The 27,985-nt window shown below is 43.1% G+C and overlaps 2 protein-coding genes across 6 annotated transcripts; one reads left to right on the top strand and one right to left on the bottom strand.

Moving 5' to 3' along the window:
- Positions 1–96: 96 nt before the first annotated feature.
- mphosph9 (M-phase phosphoprotein 9) lies at positions 97–27,675 on the bottom strand. Of its 4 annotated transcripts, none has more exons than XM_076284121.1 (24): positions 27,584–27,675; positions 25,843–26,165; positions 25,341–25,485; positions 22,827–22,916; positions 22,190–22,554; positions 21,561–21,705; positions 20,701–20,773; positions 19,816–19,961; positions 19,362–19,484; positions 18,189–18,550; positions 9,275–9,424; positions 8,790–8,877; positions 8,265–8,480; positions 7,347–7,394; positions 7,170–7,234; positions 6,956–7,051; positions 6,480–6,620; positions 5,882–6,015; positions 5,356–5,619; positions 4,973–5,069; positions 4,604–4,695; positions 3,673–3,878; positions 2,460–2,528; positions 97–1,765 (listed from the first exon to the last, which is right to left on the bottom strand). In XM_076284121.1, exons 2-24 carry the CDS (start codon positions 26,127–26,129, stop codon positions 1,664–1,666), a joined length of 3,504 nt encoding a protein of 1,167 aa, XP_076140236.1. In that variant the 5' UTR covers positions 26,130–26,165; positions 27,584–27,675; the 3' UTR covers positions 97–1,663. The 4 variants fall into 4 exon arrangements, with proteins under 4 accessions (XP_076140236.1, XP_076140235.1, XP_076140237.1 ...); XM_076284120.1 differs by having other exon boundaries at positions 5,846–6,015; XM_076284122.1 differs by having other exon boundaries at positions 2,470–2,528; positions 5,819–6,015.
- Positions 13,101–17,349, top strand: LOC143123028 (very long chain fatty acid elongase 7-like). Of its 2 annotated transcripts, XM_076284123.1 has the most exons (8): positions 13,101–13,139; positions 14,735–14,804; positions 15,030–15,220; positions 15,329–15,409; positions 15,509–15,565; positions 15,671–15,776; positions 16,489–16,625; positions 16,743–17,349. In XM_076284123.1, the coding sequence occupies exons 3-8, from the start codon at positions 15,056–15,058 to the stop codon at positions 16,926–16,928; spliced, it is 732 nt and encodes a 243-aa protein (XP_076140238.1). In that variant the 5' UTR covers positions 13,101–13,139; positions 14,735–14,804; positions 15,030–15,055; the 3' UTR covers positions 16,929–17,349. The 2 variants fall into 2 exon arrangements, with proteins under 2 accessions (XP_076140238.1, XP_076140239.1); XM_076284124.1 differs by lacking the exon at positions 14,735–14,804 and having other exon boundaries at positions 13,121–13,139.
- Positions 27,676–27,985: the final 310 nt, after the last annotated feature.

Consider the following 27,985-nt stretch of genomic DNA (forward strand, 5'->3'; position numbering starts at 1 on the left):
AAACATCACTCCACTCACTGCATCAAGGCATATGGTTATTTTGACTAACAGGCTGAGGGCAAGAACGAAACAACAAAGCATCAAATACACAGAAAATATATATGATCAATTTTTATGTTTATTTGAGATACAATTTTGATGTAGGAGTAGATATTTCCAACTGGGTTACAGAGTATTGTTTTTTTTAAAAACAGTATTTTTTACTGTATGCTATTTATTTATTTTAGGAAAGACTAACAGTGGAGGGAAAAAAACAGTAAAAGACTGCACAATCATCTTTTCATGCTTGACCATTCGTGGCAGGGGTTGTATGGTGTGTGTGTAAACAGTGGGCTCATTTCTTTTGGCATGCCCAGCATGAGTGGAGTTACATACAACACGTCTGCATGTCTAAGTGTGTGTGTGTGTGTGTGTGTGCGTGCGTGATAAAATGAAAACAGTGCAAAACAAAATGCACCAAGTCTTTGCTGGTTTTGGTGTTTGCAAGAGGTCAGGAGAAATAGATGGGACGGAGGCTCAGAGCAACTCCCTGGAATGGGGTGAAAGTGAAATTTGGAATGATTGTGAGTATAACATAAAAAAGGCCTCTACAGAAGTGGTGATTTCGCATACATTATTTATCTATTACATTGCAATTGTGAGACATTCATTCAAGTCAGTGACATCAAAATGAGGATAAAACTCCATTAAAAGCATTCTTTACAAAACAATTGAGGAAAAGATGTCAATGTTTAAAACGTCAATAAATTAAACAATGTATTGTATGTAAACATAAAAAACAGCAGGGAAACTGTTCACATTTTTTTACATGGAATGGTTACAGCTATGTATCCCCATTCAGATGACACCTCAGAACTTTCAGAAGAGTAGTCCTACAGCTGGAAGACTAAAAAAATCCAGTTCCTTCATTGGCCGGTTTATTTTATGCCAATCCGGTGAGCATAATCCAAATAAGCAGTAGGTTCTTCTAGTCTAAGGTGGTCTAGTTAGTGTACAATAGTACAAGACCCATTCCTCGTTTTTGTGCTTTGATGGTTAAAATCACTGGACCCGATACCCAGCTACAGACTGCTTTGTTATAATTTTATACACTATATCCATGAAAGTTGAATGTTCGTACAGTCCTGTTCTTGAAGATTTACTGTAAATTCCATGCCTCACTAGTTTAAAGGCAACTATACACTGTCCGCCCATTCTTGATTTGTTTAAAAGACCAAACAGTACCAAAGCTTCTCTTTGCTGGACCTCTAGTAGTAAATAATGCCATTTAGGAGCAACTCTCTGAACTCCCAGGCTCATGTGAGTGGGGATCTTGGACTGGATTTTCATTCTTTACTTTTTTGTCATTCAAATGGATCACAAGATACAAAAGCTATATCTAAATGACCTGAAAGAGGAGTAAAGCATAAAAGTTCATATCTCACCGACATAAAAAAGTAAACGGTTTATAAATCTGAAGTTTACTAAAATATATTTTTAAAATTCTCCATCTTTTTTTTCTGTATCATAAAAGATCCAAAATATATTCTTGAAATCTACCGTAATAAAAGTAGAAAATATGTACTTCACATATACACATTGCATTTCGTAGAGGGGACAGGGAGTGAGACTAAAAATGAACCTGCTTCCTGCGGCTGTGAGAGACTTGAGACCAGAGAGAGTACTACGTATGAGTGGAGGACCGCAGTATGTTATATCTCTTAAGAGTCATGCGTAACGATCCCAAGTCACGGTTGACTTGCTCCAGGCGGTTTTCTAACGTAACCTGTGACACAGAAAATGTTTAATGAGTTACGTGCAGAGACCTATTGTGATTTGACTATAATTGTTTTTCAACAAGAAAAAAAACGAATTTCGATGTCAGAAATAGCCATAACATTTCCACTTTGTTCACTCATATGTCAACTTGGGTTAAAGGTACACTATGCATAGCCATACAGCATAGCCGTAGCGAGTCGCCAACGAGAGAACCAGCCATGCAACTTCAAGAATAGTCAACCCGAAGACATCTCGCGAGAATCGTGAAACATTACCTTGTCAGTAGATATAGATCTTTGGAGATAGTTTTTTCCTGTTGTTATACTTCACCTCCACAACAAAACCATTTTCATTGTGTACAGGTGGAACAAGCCATGAGAATTAGGCTATTTACAACAGCAGAGTAAAATATATCGTGACTGTAGGTGGAGCTCTACAGTCTCCAAAAATACCTGAAACTGCATAGTATACCTTTAACTTGAGATATGTGTGTTCTGATATGATAACATATCTTTTTGGCTAATTATGTTGTTATAGTTTTTCTATGTACAACATGCTACTCATATTCAGTATATATGTGAGAAGTAATAGTTATTAAAAAATATATTCAGTATATCTGTAAGAAGTAATAGTTAATAAAAATGAATTGTAAACTAAAATGTATGCACTCATATATTCAAGCAGGTTGGTGCAATTCGTACCTCATCTAACCTGGTCTGCAAGGTGACCCTGCCCCCAGCCCCTGGCATCCTGCTTAGGGCTGCCTCAATCTGGAGGGGGGGAGAGAGAGACAGACAGAGAGAGAGAGAGAGAGAGAGAGAGAGAGAGAGAGAGAGAGAGAGAGAGAGAGAGGACGAGTGTGTGAATAAACACACTGAGCTAAATGTGATGCATTCACACATGAGGCCCGCGGGCCACGTCGGGGCACTCGGCTGATGAGCTGAAGCCAGCGTGGCAGCAGTGACCAAGGCATCAGGATAGGGGGGCTTTCACTGATCCTGCCCTCTGTACTGGAACATCCACGAGTGAGGACACACACACACACACGGGCACATACGCACACACATACACACAGGCACATACGCACACACATACACACACCTCTAAAAATAGAATTCATTATCTGGAGCAACATTCACAACAATGAAGTCCCCATTATGCAACAGGTCACGTCTCGTCAATGTTTTTGCCATTGCGCAGGGCGATGAGACCGCTCTACCCACCCATCCTCCTACTCCCCCTCAACAGAGGTCTCGCTGTACACACATTATTAAGAGGGTTTACGCCAAAATTATGGGGAGAATCCTGGCAAGCAGCCAGGGCATACCAGATCGTATCTAGACCCACATGCCTGGGATCTGTTAGGTATCGTGTTCTACGTTTTTTTGCCTTGCACTTCACAATCCCCATCATATAAATTCCCAGTATCTCCATGGAGGAGATAATCTACCAGCACGCAGCATATTCCACAGCTAAAAATAAAGCAGGATTAAGAGGCTGCAACAATGGGTGCGTATTCCACTAATTGTGGAATTGTATGTACTGTATGGCTTCAGGGATGAAATGATCAGGCCATGCCACGGTTCCCATGATGACGGAAGCAGTAGGATTATCAGGGCTGTGTTAGGACACTAATTGGTAGTGAGAATGAGAAGCAACAGGCAGATGAAGGCAGGAGAGATGCAAGGAGAGAAAGAGGACATGAGGACAAGGACCAATAACGAGGAAGAGGAGAAGGAAGATGAAGAGGACAGGCAGTGAGAGATAAAATGATGAAGACAACAGCCAGAAAGAATACGAAGATGCAAATCAGTCAGACAGATGGATGAATGGATGGGTAAGTAGATAGATAGAGAGAATATATGCAGATACAGGGTCAGTACAGGAAGCCGTGAGAGACAGAGGAGTAAGGACCTGTTGCTTCTCCTGTGTCAGATCGTCCAGCAGTCGCTCGGCGTCCGCCAGGGACTGCAGCCGTGACTGGTACGACAGCGGCACCTCGTCTGGAAGCTCCAGCACACAGCTCTCCGTGTCCGCCACCTCACTTCCTTCCGCCTCCTGGTCCTCGCACCCCTCAGAGCCCGCTGAGTCGCCCAAACCAGGCCCGGCCTGCTGGTCATCTGTAGACCAACCAGCCCCAACTCTCCAACATTAGCAACCGTGTGTACAGCAACTGAGTGTACATTTCAAGAAAAATACCTCTTACTTCTGTTTTTACTAGTTTTCCTGTACATAAAGCCTCTACACACTGTCTTTGTTGATAAAAAACATCCTGAAGGAGTCTTTGCAGTTTTATGTGAATCTAATTACTGATGTCCCTATTCATAGAGCCTTATGAGCCACATTAATTGTCTGTGTGTAATGTGTGTTCAATACTAAGTAATAAGGATGATGTACCTCTTGTATTAAAATGTGTAATCCATTGTTAGATCTCTGGAGGTTAGGTACAGAATGAAATAATAGGAATTTACTTGAGAAGTGCTTCCTTGAGATTCTGTTTTATAACAAAAAATATCACATAAAGAAAGACATGCCATGTCCATCTGAAAAAACTGTCTGTTGGCCAAAAGTTTCGAAATTAGTCTTTTTTTAGCTGGAAATTACTTTGACCGTAATGAGACTCAGTGAGAATCTTGTAGCAGCAGGTTCAGAATCTCAAAGTTTCTGTGATGGACAGATTACTTAATATGAATAACACTGCAAAGCAGAGTGGTCTCTGGGAGTGACAGAGCAAATGCATAAGGGATCTGAGAAACATCTTAATATCACTTGACTTCTCCTCTTCCTAATGTCTGTGTTATCTGGGATAACATGAAAGACAGGCAGGAGTGTCTTTGGGAAATACCTTCTGTTCTTTCAGGTGCTGAATAATGTAGTCTTTTTCGTGGGCTGCCTTTGAGTGGAGATGAACCAAGCCCCCTTTGATCCGATTTAAACCTGGGACCAATGTAAGATTGCATGTAAGTGACTAAACAGACAACATCATATATTATAGATTATATCATATCATATCTCACACACACACTCCCTCTCTCACACACTCACACACACACACACACACACACACACACACACACACACAACAATGCATGAATGTATAAACACACATACACACACACACACACACACACTTGTGATATAACTATATTATTACATTGTGAGTAATGTGTGTATCCCTCTGTGTTGTGCTGTGTTTTGCTGCACCCAGTGGTACCTGGAAGTAGGGTTGCTGAACGCTGTGGAAATGTTTTCCGTTGGGCTGCGTTTAGGACTGGACTTTGCAGAGAGTGGCGTAATCAACGTGTTCCTTGCTGTTAAAGACAAAACAATTACAGGTCTTCATAAAATAAACAGTGCAATTGATTATTCAATGAAAGCATAAACTTGCTGGAAATACTAAAAAAGAAACGACTGAGACCAGCCATTAATGACCTACTATGGTACACAGTTTCCCATGACCTATTGTATTTTGTTTTCTCACAGAAACATGCATCCATTTTAAACAGGAATTTCATGGACTTGGACATGCATGGATATTCAAATACCATGTGGCTTAACAGACAATCTGAAGAGTAAAAACAACCATAGTGCCCGTACAGGGAGTGGCGACAGGTAGAGGTCTCTGGGTTCTGGGAGGGAGAGAGGAGGAGCGATGACCCTCAGGTGACAGGCTTCTTTGGGCCCTTAAAAAAGCTCCTCCTCCTCTGTGTGCAGACCCGCCTCTTTGTTCCGCTGCGGCTGCTACATCTGCTACTCCCATTGGCTCGGCATCGGGCTTTGCTGAAGCTCCTCCCCTTGTATACATGGACTGGCATAGGCTGCTGTCCACGAAGCCTACTGTTGGCCTGCTCCTCCCTGACCCTAAACACACACACACACACACATCAACACATACACACGCACGTACAAACACACATAAACATACATGCATGTACACACGCACAAACACATTGTCATGCAAATGCAGAACACGCAACCACACCCACACATATAGAGACAAGGGAGAGACAAAAAAAATAACATTAGTGCACTTTGGACAGAGCAGCAATCAAAGAAACACCTGGGTGAATCTGAGCGTGCATCGTACTGGTAGAGCCACGGTTGGTCTTGGACAGCGCTTTACCCTCCGTGGCTTTGGTCCCCTCCAGCTCGATCAGGGCCCTCATGACGGGGGTCAGCGCCGCGTCCCTCCTCCCTGTCGTGTGCGTCTGGGAGGTCGAGTCGTGCTGGAGCTCCCACACGGGCAGAGACACACGCCTATGATACGGAGAGTGTCAGGGATACTGAGACTTCAAAGCAGAGAGCTACATCTGAGTATTGTCCGTCAGGCTGGAGTAATGTCTGCCTTTCTTCCCTTGTACTTAATGACTGTTCCACTCAAAATGTACTTTTTGTCACCACCAGAAGTTTTATACACCTCTGTGAGTTCATAGACCATAGACATTGCTATTGTATATAGCCATCTATATTAGTCTAACGCAGACTGACAACATAATATTACTATATTTACTTAACATATAACTATCTTAATTAACAGTGACTTGGTAGCATAACTTCCACCATCTACCATCTAACTTCTACCAAATTGCCATGACGTCCGTGTATTATAGAACAACCGAATAAGCTACCATATCCACTGTCATCTATCAACACGGTCATCATCATCACCACCAATAACACCATTATGATCAGCACAATTAGGAGTTCAGAAAGGATGCTACCTTTTGTCTGAGACTCCAGTTTTGTCTGGGGCTTGGCTGGACGCCTGGTCAGCTTGTAGAACTGGGGATTTTCTCATTCCCCCGTCCACCTCATGGTACCTTCTGCTCGGCGACATCAGCAGGTCAGGGTGATGGAACAATCTGCACAGAGTTCAGAGAGAATTGGAATAAATCAGCCTTCATTCCTGCCATCAGCTGCAGTCAGGCACTCTTTGTTGCAGTGTGTGCTGCCCCCTGGAGGCTTGACAGAGCAGCTACAGCATATACAACTATTATATAAATAGTTCATTACAAAGTTACTGTACATCTAACTATTAAAAGGTTTGTTGCTCCCAGCTAAGTTTTCATATTCACAAAGTGAAGAAGTATCTAGCTTGACTAGAAGCTTGACTTTATTTCAATTAATTCAACTGTAAAAAGCACCACCAACCAAACACCTACATTTTAAGCGGTGGATGTTGTAAGGAGTGTCTTACCCTGTGGACTGGGTGTGAGCGTGGGAGGCCATGCGGAGCTTCGCTTGGCTCTCATGCTCCAGCTGCTTGACCTGCGACTCCAGTTTAGAAATCACCCTGAGAGACAAAACAGGAGTAAACTCTCTCTCTCTGATTGCAAACTGATCAAATTCACAAGTTTGGATTTGAGCGTCCAAGAAATAAAAACATGATAGCAAAAAAGATGTCTATTCACCTTTTGAGCTCAGAAATCTGCTCAGTGGCTTCAAACAGCTTGTTCTCGGTAGAAAATAATTTGTCCTATTAAACGGGATTGAAAACACAACAGATGTTTAGAGTGAAGAAATGGCCTAACCTGCATTTGAAGTGTTAAGAGTGTTATGAGTGTATTATGGTAGAGGAATGTTTCTACCTTGGCACCATCATGCTCTTTTCTGAGGGATTCATACTCAGTCAGAAGCTAAACAAAGAAACAAACAGTAAGCATGCATCATTTTAGTCTCCATACTCCAAAACTTACTCTGAACAAAGCCATCCACCAAATACCATAGTTATAACTCGGGGTTAAATTGGGCCGGGGCTGTCTGGGGCTCAGCCCTGGCACATAAACCTAAATTGTACTGTGTCTGGTGTTGAGCCCCTGTGCATACTTAGCAGAGGGCAGTCATTTTTGCATATCTTTGGCAATGTGCTTTTTTTGCTAATAATAATTCAAAGTAAAGCACGTTTTCGCAGTTTGTTTTTAGATGTAGAGAACATTAGAAGTTTCACAGGGTTTTCTTTTTTTCTGTCAGTGGGTTGAAGCTACGTCAGCCGCTTGTCAGATGGCAGAGTGAGGTGGATGTGGAAAATTGTCAGAAACAGACAGTCAATAACAGAATAGAGCCTACATTTACATTCTCTTTAAACATTCTTTCGATTATAAGCTATTAAATGACAAACATAACTGTTGCATTAAGATAGCTCATGCTTTTGTTCAAATTGGATAAGCAAGGCAGCACATATTCTGGTTTGAGAAGAAATATCAGAGCAACTCAGTTTACTTTGACTAGCAAATGACCAGTAAACTACATGGAGAAGGCTTCAAAAGAAGACCTCCATGAAGAAAATATTTTATAGGCCTATGATAGAAATATACTCCCCATCCCCCAGTTAGGACAGCTCTGCCACATAACAAATCCAAATTTAACTTCTGATTAAAACTATATAACATATAATTCTAGTATTCTAATATTACAACCAATATGTTGTCAAAATGCTGTGGTACCCAGAAGCAATCCACAAAATCATGCCAAACCACTAGCTACCAGCAGGGGGGAGCACTACTCACATCCAGCAGCATTTTGTGCTCCTGCTTCCTGTGGGCCTCTTCGCCTTCCCGCTCCTTGCAGGCATTCTGCGCGGCCACCTCTAGCTGCCTGAGGCGGGTCCTGAGCTTGGTGACCAGCACGTCCTTCTCCCGGTTGGTGCGGTGACTCTCCTCCAGTCGCTGCTGAACGGCCTTCACGGCACTGCTCGCCACCTCGTAGCGCTCGGGCCACTCTCTCTACACACATGTACACAAGCACACATACAAACAAATGCACATAAAACACAAATAGAATATAATGTTGCTAAAATGGCAGCTGGTGAGTGTGGGTCTCCATCAAGGGTTGGTTGCAGTGCATGTGTTTATGTACCCGAGTATGTGTGATGGGATCCTACAACTCCAGCTGCTGTACCGTCAGATTCTCCGCTCTGATGTGTGTGTGTGTGTGTGTGTGTGTGTGTGTGTGTGTGTGTGTGTGTGTGTGTGTGTGTGTGTGTGTGTGTGTGTGTGTGTGTGTGTGTGTGTGTTGGTGTGTGTGTACTCTACCAGTTGTTTCTCCAGCTGCTGATTCTGCTCCTCCAGCTCCCTGATACGGCGGCTCGCCTCACTCAGTGCTCGATCCAAGTGATTACACCTGACAGACAAAAGCCATCACAGTCAACGCCAAAGTCCATGGTCTTTTCTTTCTGTTACACTTATAGCAATGTAGCGATGGTAACAAATCACAGCTTTTCCTTTCCTTTCCTTGTGCAGTCTTAGAAACTTTCTGACAGATTTTGAATCCAATAACACAGCTGAACACATCTGATCATGTTTCAGAATTTGTGTTTAATGCCAAAGATTGTGTGCGTGTGTGTGTGTGTGCGTGCGTAGGAATGTGTCACAGAAGAGTTGGCGTGTAATGGTGAGTAATATTGAATGTAAGAGTGTAAGAATGTAGGTGTGTGTGTGTGTGTGTGTGTGTGTGTGAGAGTGACAGAAACAGAGAGACAGGGCACATCTGATAAACGCTTTTCGATGGGCATCCTCACCTTCCCTGAAGGATCTGGTTGCTCTTCTCCACGTCCCGTGGCAGGTGGGTCAGGTCCAGCTTCTCTTTCAGAGAGGCGATCTCTGACTCGTAGTATGCCCGCAGGTCTGCCACGTGTCTCGCATGCTTCTCCCGCAGGTTCTGCCTCATTCTACACACACATACACACACACACACACACACAAACACACACACAAACACACACACACGTATGATCCCTCTGGGCCATAAGTATAGTGAGGACTGTGTACCCTGGCTTTGTAAATGGCAAACAAACAATGGAGCACAGTCCAGGCCACACACTATTCCACCAAATCAACATGTTGCTTCAGGGGCATGGAAGGAAAGGATAATTTTGTAATTTAGTTTAATTTAGTTTAAATATGAATAACCTCTCACCACAATCACAGACTGTACCTTTAACAGGTCATGTAAATATGATTAAAAACCAAAGAGAGGAATTAGTACCGCTCATGTTTTAGAGTACACAACTCAGCCTAAGAGTAGGACATGTAATTATTAATATTAAGGTTTTACCTAATGTATTATACCGTTTCTAATTAATGGACTGTACAGTTTCATAACCTGTAGAGTGGCTCTTGCCTTGGCACTTTAATTTGAGCCTCACAATAACTTACAATATATGGTTTGGATATTGAAGGTTAAAAAGTTGTGTATGTTTCTCTTGTCACTGTGTACAGTATAGGTCGGGTAAGCAGGGAGGTGGTGAGACAACATTCAAATGGTGCCACATTTCAAAAATTATGGAATTGTGTTTAAATCATGGTGTGCGCTAGCACGAGTAGCTGTCATAATAATGTCATAATAATTTAAGGTTAAAGTAGTCTGGATGAACCCAGACGACCCGGTTAGCAAATCTGAATTTGCTCTGCAGGTCGGTCTGGAAAGGAGTCAATTGACCCAGGAACGTGTATTTTCTTTGGAACTGAGTAAACAACTGCATTTAAAACCTTTGTTTACAAGAAAGATGTGTTTGCTGCACTTCTGAAACGATTTGGTAAGAGTTTAATGCACCAAATTTAAGTGTAATTTCACTGGTGCTTGCGCTCCTGAAAGTCTTAAAACGGGAAGTTTAGAAAGGGGTAAATAGGATCCTTTCTACCTTTGACCTGCAGGGCAAATTCAAATTTACTAACAGGTTCTTCTAGGTTTTTTCTAGGTTTAAAGTTGTGCATGTCTTAGATCCCGTAAGGACAGAGGAGAGATGACATATGGTAGATGAGTGATGGAATCATGTTTTTTTTTGTTTTTTTGGAATTTGAAATTTTGAAACAGGTGCCAAAATCTTGGCCCAATATATACAAAATGTATGATTAGAGTTTATCCACCCAGCCCTCCCCCAGCTCTCTCCACATACAGTACACCCCCCACCCCGTCTCCATACACTGCCATTCCTTATCCATCCACCCCAATATATCCAATACATCCACACCAATCCTCAGTCTCACCCATCCTGCTACACACACAAAAAGAAAGCAACAATATAGCAAAAAAAAACCAGATAGAATAAAAAAAAGATAAATAAGCAATAGTGATAACAAAAAAAAAGAAAGGGGAAAGGAAAAGAGGAAAGGAGGATGGGGGAGTAGTCTTGTGTTTTTGGGCGTAACTCTGCCAGATCAACTGTTTTCAGGCTGCACTGTTAAAGTTAAAGTCAAGATTTGTGACCAGGTTTTGTGGAAGGTGCCAAGGGAACCTGTTAGGGAGAAACATATTTTTTCAAGTTTAATGCATTGGAGTATTTCTTGGATCCCCCTGTCATGTGTTGGTGGGGAGGAATGCTTCCCTTTTCAGGAGAATGAGTCGCCTAGCTAAAAGTGTGGCAAAGGCCACGACCCGCTCTACAGGCAGTTCTGGCCTTGAAGGTATTCTGAAAAGGGCTGTAAGGGGATGACGAGGGTCCACACGGGACTTGAGAGCCTTACTAAGGGTGCTAAATATCTCTGTCCAAAACTCTGACAGTCTGGGACAGGACCAGAACATATGAACAAGGCCAGCTGGTGAGCTTTTACACCGATTGCAGGCATCACTTCTGTCTGGGTATATCCTTGCTAGTTTTACATTTGTGAAGTGAGTCCTGTGCAGGATCTTGCACTGTAATAAGCCATGCCTTGCACATATAGAAGACGAATGAACCAGGCCTAGAATGTGTTCCCATTGTGTATCAGAAATTGTGGTTCCTAGGTCTTGCTCCCAAGTCTGTCTTAGCGATATGGTTGGGTCTTGATGGGAGTCAACTGAGTTGGAAATGGTTGAGATAAGACTTCTCTGACTGACATTCAAGGACAGTATAGAGTCTAGCTCCAAGTCAGGGGGACGTGTCGGAAACTGGGGAAAGTGGTTTCGCACATAATGTCTGATTTGGAAATACCTAAAAAGATGAGAATTTGGAAGATCAAATTTTGTTGATAAGTCCATAAAAAAGAAAATGCCTTTGCCATACAGATCATTGATGGTAGTGAAACCTTTGGCGGCCCATACATTGAATGCTTTATCTGAGCAAGATGGTGGGAATAGGTGGTTGTTCAAAATAGGGGCCACAGTAGAAGATCTTACCAAACCAAACTGTTTTTGAAATTGTGTCCAGATTTTGATGGTATTCACTCTTATGAAGGTTTAGTTTGTACCCAGAGAGTTTACCAAACAGTTTTAAAATGTTAAGAATAACTGGAATGGAGGATGTGGGATTGGAAATATATAATAAGAGATCATCGGCAAAGAGGGAGAGTTTATGAGTAAGACCACCTCGGGTGATCCCTTCAAAATACACTCACGGCGGAGCCAGATAGCAAGGGGTTCAATGGCCAGAGCAAACAGCAAGGGAGAAAGAGGACAGCCTTGTCGCGTGCCTCTGTATAGTAGAAAGGGTGGAGACTGCATGTCATTGGTGCGAACAGACGCCTTCGGGGAAGTGTAAAGAAGCTTGATCCAAGATATAAATTTAGAATTGAAACCGAATTTTCCTAGTATAAAGAACAAGTAATCCCACTCCACTCTGTCAAGCACTTTCTCGGCATCTAAAGACAACACTACCTCAGGTTGGTCCAAGCTTGGGGAGAGCAAAATATTAAGTAACCTTCTGGTGTTGAAGAAGGACTGTCTACCTACAATAAAGCCAGTTTAGTCAGGGGAGATTAGCATGGGCATTACATGTTGAAGACGTCCTGACAGAACTTTAGCCAGGATTTTAACATCTACATTTAACGTGAAATAGGTCTATAGCTGCCACAGAGTAGCGGATATTTATCTTTCTAAGCTATCAAAGAAATTGAGGCATCGCACATAGTTGGTGGTAGGTGGCATGGAATCATGTTTAACTGCATTTTTTTGTGAGTGTATGAGACCTTGAGCGAAAGGCCTTAGGCAACTCTGAATGCAGTATTGTGATTGCAATCTGTTGGGCCACTTGTTATGAACATGCCTAGACCAGGAGAAGCACAGCACTACTATTATGTAAGCTTAACTCTCTGTCACACAACAAAGATTACGTGATAATATAAAAATCATAGATGTGATAAGATTTACAATTCGCACAATTGCATGATTAACTACCGCTTTTGCGATTAGCTAATTGCATTAGTTCAAATTGCATTTTTTTTTTTTTATTTGATTAATTGTGGAGCCTTACTATAGAGTCTATGGAGTGCAAATGTCTCAACAAAAAGCATTACTTATGACAGGCAAAGAAACTGAGGCCCAAGCAAAATCCAGGAAGGAGTGTTATTTACAGTAACTCGGTCCCCTTGGGGGGGAGGAGTCACTTCTTTAGGGGGAAATAAATCAGGTCACATCACCACCAGGTGAATAGTTAAAAGTGACAGAGAACCCAAAGAACCAATTCAATGGTAAGACAACAGTCTGAATACATGAAATGATAACTGGTGTGTTACACTACAAATGCTGGTTGTAATCTCAATTGATGTGTTACTACAACTAGATTGTTATTCAGCCTTGGGACTATAATGAATAATGTAATGTAATTTTCTTGTATTTCCTCATGTTTTTTACTTAAGGCATTAAGATCAATTTCCAAAAGATGATTTTATATTCCTCTTTTTAGTCAACTTTAGCAGAGGTGCCAATAATTCTGGAAGGTACTGTACATGAGCTTAGCAGTGCTCTGTAGAATAAATTAGCGGTGTTCAATATCATTAAGCAGCAGATGGAATAAGGTCAAAGCTCATTGTATTAAAGTGAACATGGTGTTCATGCTTTATCTATGGAGTAAGGCTGTTCAGGACGTTCAGGAAAATATGTAGTAATTGAAGTTCTTCTTGTTTTTCTGGACTGGCATTGCGAATGAGATTTGATTTGCGATATTATATATATAAGTATTCAGTTTTAAAATTGAACACTGATTTGAGGATGAAAATGACTGAAAGAATTTGAGTGAAGAAATGGTATTTTGATTTCTTTTTCCAACTCTCAGGTCTAGTCATTAATAATAGCATACAGTTATACAAAATAATTACATACTTTAGAGAACACAGACATGTGTTGGCGTAAATGTCAATTGCTTAGCGTTACTTGGGAAATCACCCATAAAATGGAAGTGTACAGGGAAACTAGGATACAAAGCAAACTGCTTTTTTCACCACTAACTAGGCTAAAATGTCATTACACATGCCAGACTATGGACCAAGGCAATGACTTCACTTTGACGGTGTGAACAGTGCTGGAATTTTATGAATTCCACACAATATATTTAATGATCAATGACAATTTAAAAGTTTAGATATTTTCATAACATGTACTGCTGTCCGTTGGATGTGAACCAAACAAATGTCAGAATACAATGTCAGAATACCTGCAGGGCATAACTGGCTCCAAAGACACATTCAGTGGCACAGCCATGAATTAATATGCAGTTTCACCACTTCCATGAAGGCTTAACATAACCCTTGCATCCCCTGACTGTATAGCAATTAATGATTCACATTATTTAAAAAAAAAAAAAAAAATGTAAAAAAAATAAATAATCTTTTTAAAAAAATCTCCTCCCTTTAGATGTTGCGCCATTTGTGCATTTTCATTTCATTCGTCACACACTTAGACCATAGTTCATCTTCCTTTCAAATGAAGGCCAAATATTTCCATACATTAAAGCTTTAGCAATTTGGTGTTTAAAGCAATTGGTATGTCAACTCTGCAGTTTTTCAATTACCTTTTTTTTTTATTAAATCAAACCATGATTTTGATCTAATAATCTGCATATACATTTTTATGGCCATAGTCCATCGCATGAAAAATGTGATGGTGAGGCAGAAAGAAAAGATAGTGAAGAAGAGAGCATAAATGATGACCAACTGTGAAAGGACCTAAAGGCCACACTGACTAATACAAATCAATTTTCAAAACAAATAGGAAACTAAAGCTAAAGAAAAAAAGTTTTTAGCAGTTGAGTATTGGTTAATAAATTCCTTTCCTTTATCATAAACAGGACACTACAATGGCTTCCTTTTCCTACACATCAGTTATCTAGCTCTATGATGAGTGGCTCAAGAAAGGAGGTATGTGTATGGCCATAACACAGATACTTATAGCATGCTTTAGAAAGCCATATTAGATGTGAGCATTTTGAACGTTTAGAACTTTGGGCTCCAGTGGTCCAACTGTTAGATCACCTGCACCAAGGCCACGGTTCAAAACCCAGAGGGAACAAATCCTAGATAGAAATGTCTGCTAAATGAATGAATGTAAATATTTCTCTCGTTTCCCTCTTCTCCTTCTTTGAGACCCGCGGGTGGGAGACTGGCTGCTGATGTCTTCTCCATTGCCCCAGACTGTCATCACTATAGCATACCTCTGCTTCGTCATATCTTTGGGCCCACGGTTAATGGAGAACCGCAAGCCCTTTGATCTTAAGAAAGTCATGTTCATCTACAATGTCTGCATACGTTTTTTCTGTCTTTATATGTTCTATGAGGTTAGTCACTGAAATTATATTTTTTTTAATTTACGGAGGTTAGCATTTTCAAATGAACATTGGGTCAAGGAGCCGAACAAGCTGATTTTCTCTGTTTATGTTTTTTAGTTTCTCATGTCTGGTTGGGCAACTGGCTATTCTTACAGGTGTGACATTGTTGACTACTCCAATTCTCCCAAAGCTCTTCGGGTAAGAATTATATTTTATCTTTTAACCATAACATAATCTAAAGGACAGAAAAGATTTAAATGACTTCTGTAAATCTTGCTTTTATTTCCTCTCATGTAGATGGCACAGACTTGCTGGCTGTACTACTTCTCCAAGTTTATTGAGATGTTGGACACGGTGGATTTCATTTTTAGCTTTTCTTGCCCTTAGTTAACTGAATTTCATTCAACCAAATAGCCTTAGGTACTGTGCTTTTAACAATATTAATATTTTCCCCGGTAGATTTTCTTTGTGATTCAGAAAAAGACGGTCCAACTTACATTCCTTCATATCTACCATCACATTGTGGCAGCGTACACCTGGTGGTTTGTTGTCAAATTTGCTGAAGGTAAGTTAGCAAATTTGTTGGTTGCGATGGAATATAACTGGTTAGCAACTATGGTTTTGGGAAACACACCCCTGAACATTAACACTAGACATTAAAGTGGCAGTAGAGAGTTTTGGTTTAACAACCTAACAGGCATGCAGCATAAACCTTGCAATCACTTCCAAACAGCCCTTACAAACACCTCCAACAGACACTGAAGAAGCTAACTGGTGTATAGAGTTGGCCATCTCCTGCTATTACAATCGTTCATATCCACATGGTGTCTCCGGCCTGGAACATAACTCCGTAGTATATGGTCCAGGTGTAATGTAGTGATTAAAGTGGGCTGGGCTAACAAGCAGTACCCAGAAAGTTGTGGGTTTGATTCCCAATTGCCACCGTTGAACAAGGTACCCTAACCCTAACCCCAAGTTGTTCCAGGGGGACGGTCCCAGCAGATGGTCTATGTACTGTAAGTCACTTTGGACAAACACATCAACTAAATAAATAAATAAGTAAATAAGCAAATATGTAAATAAAGAAAAAAAAAGACAAAAAAGAGAAACAAATAAATTAAAATATATCCTCAATAGCTGGTGGGAACGACCATTTATCCGTAATATGTCACCAAAGTAAAATTGAAGATGAACTTTTTGTAAATTGTAAAAAAAATGTAGTGACATAAAAAACCTCAAAAGTATTGCATGGTGTGACACTCTCTGCCTTTCTCTAGGTGGCATGAGTACCTTCCATGCCCTGTTAAACAGCATTGTGCACGTCCTCATGTACTCCTACTATGCCCTCGCTGCCCTGGGACCTGCCTACCAGAAGTACCTCTGGTGGAAGAAGTACATGACCACTATTCAGCTGGTATGTCCACTATAACAGTGAAAATTTAAAAGGCATGTACTGTATGGTTCAATATGGTTCCAATGCTGTTACTGTAAAGTAAAGATTCTCTCTCCTCTCTCTCTCCCACACACACAGACTCAATTTGTAATGGTGATTATACACCTCAGCCAATTCTTCTTCATAGAGGACTGCCGTTTCCAGGTCCCCTTGATAGTGTACATTTTATACCTGTTGGAATTCATCTTCCTGGGGCTGTTCCTTGATTTCTACTACCATGCCTACATGAAAGGCAAGAGGAAGGCAACGATTGCACTTGTGTAGAACTGAAAATGGACACGAAAGTGAAACTAAAGAACGGACAACAAACCATGTTTAATGTGTTTACGCTCGGAAAGTACAGGATGACCTAAAGCCCACTGTCCACCAGCACTGACATGTGCGATGCACTCCACTTCCAACGTTCAATAAGTTCTATTGTTTTCCATACGACCCCACATACCCAAACTAAATAATTTCTCCACTGCCATATCGACTAGTACTACTCTCTTCTACTTTTGATGACGCCGCTCAATAAAACCCATCGATATTTATTACACACTTGGAATGTGTCAGTGTCAACGCACTCATGTATAACGCTCTACTTGAAACATAGTTCAAGCTACAGTATATCAAAAGCAGATCATCTGACAGTACAAACTTTGAATTTAAATGGTTTCTTCACAATTAAAGAGTTGAAAATGCATCGTTTGTCACGTAAGGACCTTGTTCATGTTGCACAGAACTTTTAATGTCTTTTTGAGTATGTTAAGAGGCAAAAAGGCACGTTTAGATGATGCCCCCAGACCCTCCTTTCATGGGTGTAAGATAGCGATTACGCCAGGCCACGCCTATGTTCGTTCATTGACACACCTGTGGGCGCAATATTCAATGGAAGTGGGGAGCATGGTGGGGAAGTCATCACTAACTTGGGTGTATGATATGAATAAAACTTGTGTCGCACTTTGCACGTTGCGCCGGGTGCAAGATATGGACCAGTCAGTCTTTGAAATCCCTGAGATTGCTCTCAGCACAAGTGAAGCTTCAGTCCTGATTTATTATTGAGCTTATAAGCAGTCAGCTCACCCAAGATGTGACTGCTCAATGCTGATATAAATGTAATGTCAAAATAGACACGCTATTTATAAAAGTAAATAATTCAGCCAACGCTTCAGAAGCACTTTTCTCAAACAGTTAAAGAAGGAATTTTTTCATGAAACTCTCTAGTTTTATACACAACATTGTGTATAAAACAGAGTGTAGGTGCAGTTGTAGTCACCTGATTGATATTGTGGCTTGAAAGATATTGTGTTTTTTGTGTGATATATACATGTACTAAAAATAAAAGAGCTACACAATCTTTGAAGAAATCTTTGTAAGCCACTCGTCCTGCTTTGGTCTGCAGTCTACAGAGGTCTCAAATGGTACCTGAATTTATATGTTTGGTGGTGTGTGTGTGTCATGGTGCATGTCTAACTTGCATTGAGCAGGGTCTGTAGGTGACAGGAACACACACACACACACACACACACACAGCTAACTCACAGCGAGAGTGTGACGGGGTCCTCCAGAGAAGCGGTCCTCTCCAGCTTGGTGGCACAGCTGAGGGCAGGACTGGTCCTGGGGGCGGAGCTGAGTCTAAAGGCAGACTTCTGAGTGTGCAGCGTGGAGGTGGGCGTGGTGCTGGAGGTGTGTCTGCCCTCGTCCTCGCTGCAGGCGCCGCCCCCCTCCTCCGCACCCTGGCTGGCAGCGTCTTGGTGGGCAGGGTCGGGGTCTGGGTGGAGGTGCCAGGGCCCGTGCGGGCTGCTCAGGGGGGACGGCGACGCTAGGCCGGACGTGCGTTCCGACGTGCCCTCTGGTGTGACCTTGGGTTGCTTCAGGCCAACCACAGAGTCAAGGGTCAACACCTGTAGCAGAACAGAAGGGAAAAGGGTCATACATTACAGCAATGTTAACAGTACGATGATGTTATACATTTAGCAGACGTGCTTAGAAAGGGATAAGCTGGGACTTCCATGTGACAGTAAAATGACAAAAAATACAATGACAGCATTGTGTTTTGAGCCCCGGGGTGGGTGTTTCACAGAAGTACGTCCACAAAAAAAGACATTGTACGGATTTAGCATGATCAGCTGGAGAACAGAGTCTCCAGACACATGCAGCTGTGGCATAACCCCTTGGTGTTCTTCTGCACTGACGTGGACAACGAGACTGAAACTTCAGTTTGAACAACAACTATTGTACCAGAGTATAAGATACTTAGTACTAGTGCTGACTTGATATGGGTCAAGGACATCTGATTTGATTCATATAATTATTGTAGGTACTGTATTTCTGAACTTTATTAAAGAAAATGATGTCACATTTGTTTTACTATAAATCTACTCAGGCAGGAATTATGACGCTGCTTCACTATGCAGGGAGACATACACATACACATACTGGACAGCAGCATACAACTCAACTGTGCAGTTAGTCACTTTGGATCAAATCTGACCACAACTTGGGGGGAGCTGCAGCCCATGATGCACCCTGATCATATTAGGGGTGGATCAGGACACAGGTTCGATTTTGACCCGAGGTATTACCCAATCCTATCCCCATTCCTCTCCCATTCACTTCCTGTCCCGTCCTCATTGTCCTACCACATAAAGGCAAAAAGCCCCCCAAACATATACTGGGAAAACAAACAGTCCATGACGAGCTGTTGTGTCTAACCTGTGGTGGTGTAGAGCTGGGACCGGCCAATGGGTCCCAGTCTCGGCACTTGAACTCTCCACTCTTCCTGGTCTGGTAGATCTCCTTCAGGGAAACAGACAGGGTGCGCTCTGGTGGCGGGGTCTGTGGATAACACACACACACACACACACACACACACACACACACACACACACACACACACACACACACACACACACAAGCTATGGTTGCTGACATAAAAGCTTATTCCTGAGGGTAGTCCCAGTAAGGATGATTGGATAAGCGATATCTGTGGGTTTAGATTATCTTGCATTTTCACACACACGAAAATGCACAAACATTCTGTATTCAAAGATTTTTCAAATTTATCTAAACACAGAGAGACTTAAATGACCGTAGATAGATCAATATACATAGACAGACAGCTAGATGACACAGACAGATGAGTTAGATAACATAAACGCTGTCTGACCTGGCATTGATCTGGCCATAGGGTTGCATTAGGACTCCTGTCTGGTCCTGTGGTCATGCCCTGTAAAGGGAGGGGGGACGTGCTGCAGAAGCTGTCAGGTAGGGGGCGGTAGAGCTCCGATTCGTCCAGCCGCCAGTAGGTCAGACCTGACCAACCAGAAAGGAAGTGAACACTTGGATCAAAAGCATACAAAACTGCATTCGAGTGAATAAAAATCACAAAATGTATACTGTAATTTCCCGTCTATTAACCATGTTTTATACATTGATTTTGCCAAATTTATTCAGCTATGAGGTTAATACAAAGGGGTGGGCTATACATGGGAATACATTTCTTTTTTCAGTCTCCTTTATGATTAAAGTGTGATCTGATTCTGTTTCATTGGGCTATTGGGCACTGCGGTTAATACACAGGTGCAGTTAATAAAAAAAAAATCTTACATAACACACAACACTGTCCTGCTGTTTATACAAAATACAGCTAATACCGTAGAAGTCTTAAGGTGGGGCAACTTTTTGATCAATGTTGCTGGGCAACCACATAACTATTTGCATGTGTTGTGGTTGGATAATCCTCAAAAAAGTGGCCAACTGATGATTGAAATTCTCTAGAAAAAATAAATGTTGGTCAATATCAATGGGAATGTGCCAGAACCACAACACTCAGAAACATTGCCCAAAAAGTTGGCAAGGCATTGTTCACATTTCTTTGCCGACACAAAGATAAACATCAGATGAGAAGCAACAACAACATTATCTATCAGCTTGCTTTTACTCCTCTCCTATGGTGCTTGAGTAATGTTCAAGTTTGTTCACCCACTAACGCCGGGGAAAGATCAGAACAGATCTGTATTTGTGGAGCATGAGGGCAAGACCCGGCTCTGACCTGAGGCTTCCGACACGAGGCTGTCACTCCTCTTTAGGGAGCTGGGACTGGAGGAGTCTGCTGGGCAGCCAGGCTGGAAATGGGGACGAAAAAAGAGACACACAAAAACAACATGTGGAGGATGCAGTAGAGAGCACAATATGTTCTAGATTTTTCTAGAACATTTTGAAGCAACCACCACAATGCAGAAGATTTTTGACCATTTTACATTTCTGCTTCTCAGCACTTTTACAAGGTCACTGCTGGGGATAATAAGATTGCCAGTGGAAGCATGGAAACAACCTAATCACTAGGCAATTTCCACCTGTGACAAATCATCATCTTTGCAGAGTCATGCATACAAATCATGTGTCTGCTCTCCTGTTCTTCCTCGATGAAAATAGAATAAGAGTGCATATATCTCTGTCCAACGGGGGTGTCAAATTCCGCAAATAGTGTTGAACGTTCGTGGCAAATCTGTTTTCTCTCTGAGCACTTAAATTTGAAAGATTTTGTGTAAACATTCCATTTTAACCTTACCTGAGCGAACCTGAGGACGCTATATGCGAAACGCGTTGTTCGCTCTGAATAAAATCAAGTGAAACGTCAAAACAGTGTGCGGTAGGACTATCTCAATTTTTCTAATTAAGTATGTTCCTGCAATCTACCTGCACCTAACCAGGCTGTGCGTGGATCTTGGTATTATTTGGAATATTCCATTTTAACCATTTAACCTGGTATCCCTTCATCCAGCTACACTGTGTTGAACTATGTTAGCAGAGAAGTATCTCGCAAACTGTTTGCATATGTTCGCCTATGTTTGCAAATTTGAATGCATCTCAGGAATACCTTAACCCACACATGGGTAAAGCCAGACTCACCTGTTCCTGGTGGTCAGCTGGTGGCGTCCTGCCCATGGCTCCGGCCTCGCTCTTCTCCTGAGCCGGTGGAGGGGAATGCCGTGACCTGCGATCTCCCCTCTTCTGGCTGCGCTGATGCCGCTGCGCCCATGAGGTCAGCGCTTGCCTGGGGTCGTCAGAGGAAGAAAAGAATCATCAAGGACAGACACAGGAAAAGAACACTTCAACTCCAATCAAAATCATTAATGCTTTAATCGTTAAAAAGTAGTGTACAACAGGGAAAAGCTGTGCTGTATGTGATTCTTAGATGAGTGTGATAATCCCATCTTATACCCATGTGGTGTGTTGTGTGATGTGTTCTGTGGTGAAGTGTTGAGCAGATATTTACGGGCCAGGCAAGCTTATCAAGACAAGAGACCCAGAGTATGAAGCGAGATTAGTGGGTTAGCGACGCATGTTCTGTCTTAAACCAGAGTTTGCAATGACAGAGAGGTGACCATCTTTTAACTTGGCAAGATCAGCATGGTGATTTATGCTGCAAACTTAATGTAACCAAGAGATTTGTGTTTGAACATGTTGCCATTGGTGTTGGGAGACTGCTGTCAGTCATGAGGGGGTGTTCTGGTGATTGTTGTTGAGCTGCAACCTGCCTGCAGGGCACGTGCTGGTGGGTGTGTCCAATAGGAGTGGAGGCGGGTCTCTGCTGGTGCTGCTGATTGGCTAGGCAGGAGTCTGCCAAGGGGGAGGGCAGAAGATGAGACTCAGCCTCCAGCTCCACCTCCCAGGTGGAGAGCGTCCCGTATCCGCTCACAGCGCCCTCTTCCGAGCTCTCGCCCGCACTGGCTGCCTGGGGTGGGGCGGAGGGGGAGGAGCCTCGGCCGTTCTGCAGGCTCCCAGAGTCGGCCCCTAGTTTGGCGTTGGCGCCCTGCTGAGTGGCGGCTGCTTGCCCCGCCTTCTGTTCCACACTCTGCTTCTGCTGCAGCTGCAATAAGGCCTTAATCTCATCCTGGATGAGCTGCAGACACACAGACACACAGACAGACAGACAGACAGACACACACACACACACACACACGCATGCACACGAGAGAGAGTGGCACAGGCCTGTCATTACCAAGTCTGACAGCTATTTCTGTTCTGTGCTTGAGACATTGCAAAGGAGTCGAGATCACATTGTCCACCCACACTCACAGCAGAATGACACACGCACACACACACACACACACGCATATCACACACACACACACACACACACACACACCTTGCCATGTAATGTAGTGGCCTCACCTGTATTTGGCACTGGTACTGCTCCTGCTGGGCTAGTATCTGCTCCTGGTATTGCTTTTCCACCAGCTGGAAGAGATGCAGCCATCTTCCCTACAGATGGAGAAGAAGACACACTTCAGAGGATGCACAAACTGTAGCAACAAACCCAGACACGTGGGCTGTTTCATCTTAGGCTGCTGTGGTACAAACTAAAGCTAATTTGATTTTCTAAAGTGAAGCCTGAGCTAATCGAAAGGGATGTAGTTCATTCTTGTCCTCGTGGGCAGATACAAATAACAAGAAAAAAACATTCACAAGGTCAATTATTTTAAATGCAGGAAGCTGGAAATTAGGTAATGTTTGGCCCAAGCCGTATTCAGCATTTGGATGGTTCTCAATCTCCAGTGCTGATTTTGCTCGTTTCTCTCAATTTCTGGATGAGGTTGGCAGCATCTGGCAACCGCCCGAGAGACTTACAGATTACAGATGAGACAAACGCGGCACGGCACAGCACAGCACAGCCCCCCCCCCAACTGGGCCTTGCCTCCTGTCACAGAATAACAGAGGTGCGCTCCACAGCCCCATCGCCCCCATGTCCTCTACACGCAGCAGATAAACCATCCCCGAGTCCTTCACGCTGAGATGACCATTAGTAATATTTCATGAAGGCAGGACCTCCGGAGGGGGTTGGGGGGGGGGGGGGTGTGGATGTTCCCCACATGGCCACAGTAGCCGGGTCAGACGGGTGGAGGGGCAGACAGCAGACAGATCTGCAGTGAAGCCCAAGGCATCAGCTGGGGTGTGTTGTGCTGCTTCGCTGGGACGAATGCTGCCCCTACTCCAAGAACCCCCCCTCCCCCCACCTCCGTCCCTCACACAGCAGCCTCCCGTCTGGACCTCAGGGACTCCACATAACACAGTGCCATGCCCAGAGTTGTTTGTTTTTTTTGTTTTTTTTTTCTGACTCGGTGTTGGGGCACATGCAATGTTCTCCTCCATCAAACACAATCACAGCATGCAGCAACTCGAGGAAGGAACGGGGAGTTTTAATGCAACAAGGCAAATCAGGCTCCCTCAAACAGACTACAAGCTCCCAGACTGCTTCCCATGGCCAGCTGAATCTCTACTGATGGGGTTTGCTGCAGTGCTAGCGCGCATCTGGCCACATTCTCCCGAGATGTGTGAATCAAAAATGCAAAAGCGCTTTGTATCCTATAGGTAGCCAACCACCTTCACTGCACAGATGTGTTTTATGCCTTAAGCTACATTTAAGCTGTTGACACCATTTTTGGTCAAATATTTCAGCCCCATGTGGCATAGAAAGAACACAGGCCAGAAGCCAAATGGAGATTTTCTTCAGCCCAGCATGAACAGGACTAGACCAGCATTTCTATTTGACACACAGTGAATCAACAGCAGCATGAACACATACAGTAGAAAAAAGCCTGCCCTGTTTCTATACCTGAACATTGCTGCGCAAATCCCTGCCACTTTGGATGAAAGTGTATTTACTTTCTAGTTCTTAGAAAGACAATATTTACTGTTACTCTTAAAGGTATACTGGTAAAGGTATGCAAGATTTTTCATCTTAATATAACCTTTACGAAGCCAATTTGATGGTAAACAAACTTGTAATAGAGGAATCGTTCACCTAGCATAGCCATACAGCATAGCCGTAGCGAGTCGTTAACAAGAGAACCAGCCATGTGTCTAGAATAGTCGACCCGAAGACATCTCACGAGAATCGTAAAATATTACTTTGACAGTAGATAGATATAGCTCTTTTGAGATAGTTTTTGCCTGTTGTTAATCCTTCACCTCCACAACAAATGCATTTTCATTATGTACAGGAGGAACAAGCCAAGATAAGTAGGCTATTTACAATGGCAGAGTAAAATATAAATATATCGCAACTCTAGGGGGAGCTCTACAGTCGCAAAAAATACCTAAACCTGCATAGTATACCTTTAAGTGCCTTTTTGCACGGTAGCCTGAATATCCGTCCATTAGTAAGTCACTTATGATAAAAGTATCAGTTAAAATGAATAAATGTAAATGTACTTTATCCCGGTTGCAGACCAATGCAGCTACAAGCTAATAAATGCACAGTCCTCTTACAACTTAAATGAACAACTTGGTGTAGCATCAGTTTGACTACTCTGCAATATCATCATCTCCTCCCATTACACTATAGACATCCTGCATAAACCTGCCATTTGTCATTTTTTGTTTAACACATTCATAAATGACCAGGAAATTGCAACATAAAATAGTTGTTTCCTCACATTAAATACTATAAAAAAAACAGCCTCTGTGCTGCCCAGTCAGCACAAAGCAGTCTCTCTTGTAATACCACTTTGTACCTTAGGAAGCACCTTTTCAAATACAGTGCAAGTGAATAGAAGAGTAACATCACAAACATAATGGTGTGTTGAAGACATCTGGAATTCTACAGAATTCTACACCAAGCCCCTTTAAACTCAGCTCAGGAGCTTCACTCCATGCCCCACTCCGCCGTGGTCGCCCACGTCTTACCTCGCAGTTCTTCCAGACCTCGGGATCAGTCTGCCCACTGCTCTGGATCTCCTGCACCAGCACACGGAGCGTCTCCAGAGAGCTGGGGTTGATGAAGGGGAGGGGCCTGTCTGAGCCCAACTCTTCTGTTTCTGGACACAGGCCTCTGAGAAGGGGATCCCGAGAGAGACAGAAAGAGAGAGAAAGACTTTTTCGAACCATGGCCTCTTCCAAATTGATCCAAATCCTTCACCATAGCAATGACAGCTCTACACCGGTATCACACATACAAGCATCAGATTCTCCCCACATCCAGAGCTGAATAGCATAGACCAACCAGTGTAAACATTGACCATATTTAACAGCAATAGTTGAATTACTTGTAATGTTGATTGTGCAGTATAGCACCACTGCTCCTGGCTCTCACCGGGTCCTGTGGAGGCTTCCTGCTGTCCTGACCGCTCCTACCCACTGCACTGACCACTCCCCCTCGCTGCCCTGACCACTGCTCCCCGGTACTCACCGTATCCTGTGAGGGAGACTCCCCGCTGCCCTGCTCCTGCTCGTCTCCTCAGCCACCTGCAGGAGGCCCTCTAGAGTCTGCACCGGCCGTTCCCGCTCCACAGGCCGCTCGTCTTCCGTGCCCACTGGGCCGGACGCCGTGTCCTCGGACGATACGATGGACGCCTCGCTGCCCTTGCTCCTGTTGGCGTGATGGTGGTGGTGGTGGTGGTCGGTGGGGACATGGTGGTCTGTGCTCAGGGCGACCGAGCTGGACACGTCCTCAGAGATGCTGTCATCTGTGGACATGCTTAAGGATCCTCAGTGCAGGTGCGGATCTGACGTCTGCAGAACACAGGACAGGAAGGGGATTGGTGCACGAGACAAGACGGTTTTGTATCCCAAAACTATGACATTAAAAACTATAGTGTTGTTCACAAGTGGACAAAACCTGATTTGTACACATGGCTGAAGGAATTCCATTTCATCTGTAAGGAGCCAACATCCACAGAGCTGAATAAATCCCACTTTCTGAGACTGCAAGGCACGTGGGGGCCAACAACAGCAATGATTGGGGTTTAGCCTCTTTGTAAGAACGCCTGATTCCCATGCCCAAGGTTCTCACACTGATGATTATATAAGGATCTGAAAACACACCCCTAATGCCAACAAACCTAAGTGGACCCACCAGGAAAATCATAAAGCTCCCGGAGACTAGTACATTTACAGTGAGAAGTATTGACATCTGTTGAATTCAGGACGCACTGTCCGTTTTTACTAGTGAATGCAATAGATAGTTAGCACATATACACTCTGAGGAAACCATTAGGAAAGATAACCTTAGTCCAAAGGTAAACTAGCATATTTTGTCAGGACAAATCACCAGCAACCAGACATGACAGCTGTCTGTGTGTGGACTGGCGTGCAGATGTGATGTACACCAGGAGGCATAGGCTAGTTCTTCTAAAGCCTAGGCCTACCTGTCAACCAAACTCAAAAGGCCAGAAACAATCTTTTACACCGACAATGACCACAGGAAAGATTATCCTTGAACTACTGGTGACATTGAGTTATAACGAGATCCATTATGTTGGAAACGCGACAATGCATATGGTTGGTGGAGTGTGTTATCAGAAACAATAAAACACTTCCTATTCTCAACTTGGAGTTACTGACAGAGCCCACTGCTGCAGTCAACTATCTATGCAGCCACTGTGCTGGCTGAATGCTGACGAGCTGAAGTGATTAAGCACAAAGACTGACATTTCTAGGCGAGGGATGCTTTGCTGTGCACACACTGAATAACTCAAATACAGGACAGTGGGGCCGCCTTCAAAAGCAATCTGTCTGACAAGACAGGAAGCTGACAGTTCCGCGCAATGCAGCCTTCTGCTCTGCTCATTCTAGCTTAGTGGCAAAACCAGAGAACATCCGCACCGTCTCGGAGAAAGACCAGGCTGGTGTTTGATTGAGGTGGCTTAGAATTTCAGCAAACTTCGATTGTACAAAGAGTGCTGTTGTTAGCTTTCTGTCTCATCCACAACACAGTGACGTTACGAAAGCCAGGCTCCTCTGCTAACTGTCATTAGCTAAACAGGCTAACGTTCACAGAACAGTGAAGTCTCCATCACCTGGTAATGCAGCTGTAACGTTCATCTGAAACTCCGCCTCTTCAAATTCTATAAGTGTCAGAGGCATTTTATATTCCTGTAGATATCGAAGGGTTATCCAATATAAAAAAAGTTACATTCAGGATAGCTTACCTCTTTATTGGAGTCGTTACTTCTCCCATATTGCCGTTCTCTTTTCAGTTTAACACTGCAGCTGCATAGCGCTGTACTTGCACCCTTCAACAGCAAAGTCCCCTCCATCACGCCATTGGCCAAAAAGATTCCAAAAGGACGAACATGATTGGTTCCCAAGCGAACTATCAAAACTTACCCTCATCTAGCACCCTGTGATTGGTTAAAAACACTGAATGTGACACTTTCGGTTGACAAAACAGTGCATCTGATTGGTTTGCCTTTGTTCGCGTAGAAGGAAGTGACCTTCGAAAATCAGTGGCGTGGGATTAAAACATAAACCATAGCATTTTATTTCAGTCATTAACATTCTTTTTTTTATTTTATTTACTTGTCATTTATATTAACGGTACCAACCAAATT

This window comes from Alosa pseudoharengus, unplaced genomic scaffold (genome assembly GCF_046254945.1).
Source record: "Alosa pseudoharengus isolate Yale_2024_CS ecotype anadromous, Long Island Sound unplaced genomic scaffold, YU_APseudo_1.1 YU_APseudo_1.1_scf_14, whole genome shotgun sequence".
NCBI classification, from domain to species: domain Eukaryota; kingdom Metazoa; phylum Chordata; class Actinopteri; order Clupeiformes; family Clupeidae; genus Alosa; species Alosa pseudoharengus.

Excerpts from the sequence above, each read along its gene's own strand:
- LOC143123028 (XM_076284123.1), top strand. The coding sequence starts at position 15,056 with ATGTCTTCTCCATTGCCCCAGACTGTCATCACTATAGCATACCTCTGC. Across the intron at positions 15,410-15,508 it reads ATTCTCCCAAAGCTCTTCGG|ATGGCACAGACTTGCTGGCT; the intron begins GTAAGAATTATA and ends CCTCTCATGTAG. Across the intron at positions 15,777-16,488 it reads TGTTGTCAAATTTGCTGAAG|GTGGCATGAGTACCTTCCAT; the intron begins GTAAGTTAGCAA and ends GCCTTTCTCTAG.
- mphosph9 (XM_076284119.1), bottom strand. The coding sequence starts at position 26,129 with ATGTCCACAGATGACAGCATCTCTGAGGACGTGTCCAGCTCGGTCGCC. Across the intron at positions 22,555-22,826 it reads AGTACCAGTGCCAAATACAG|CTCATCCAGGATGAGATTAA; the intron begins GTGAGGCCACTA and ends GTGTGTCTGCAG. Across the intron at positions 1,766-2,459 it reads TGCAGACCAGGTTAGATGAG|GTTACGTTAGAAAACCGCCT; the intron begins GTACGAATTGCA and ends TCTGTGTCACAG.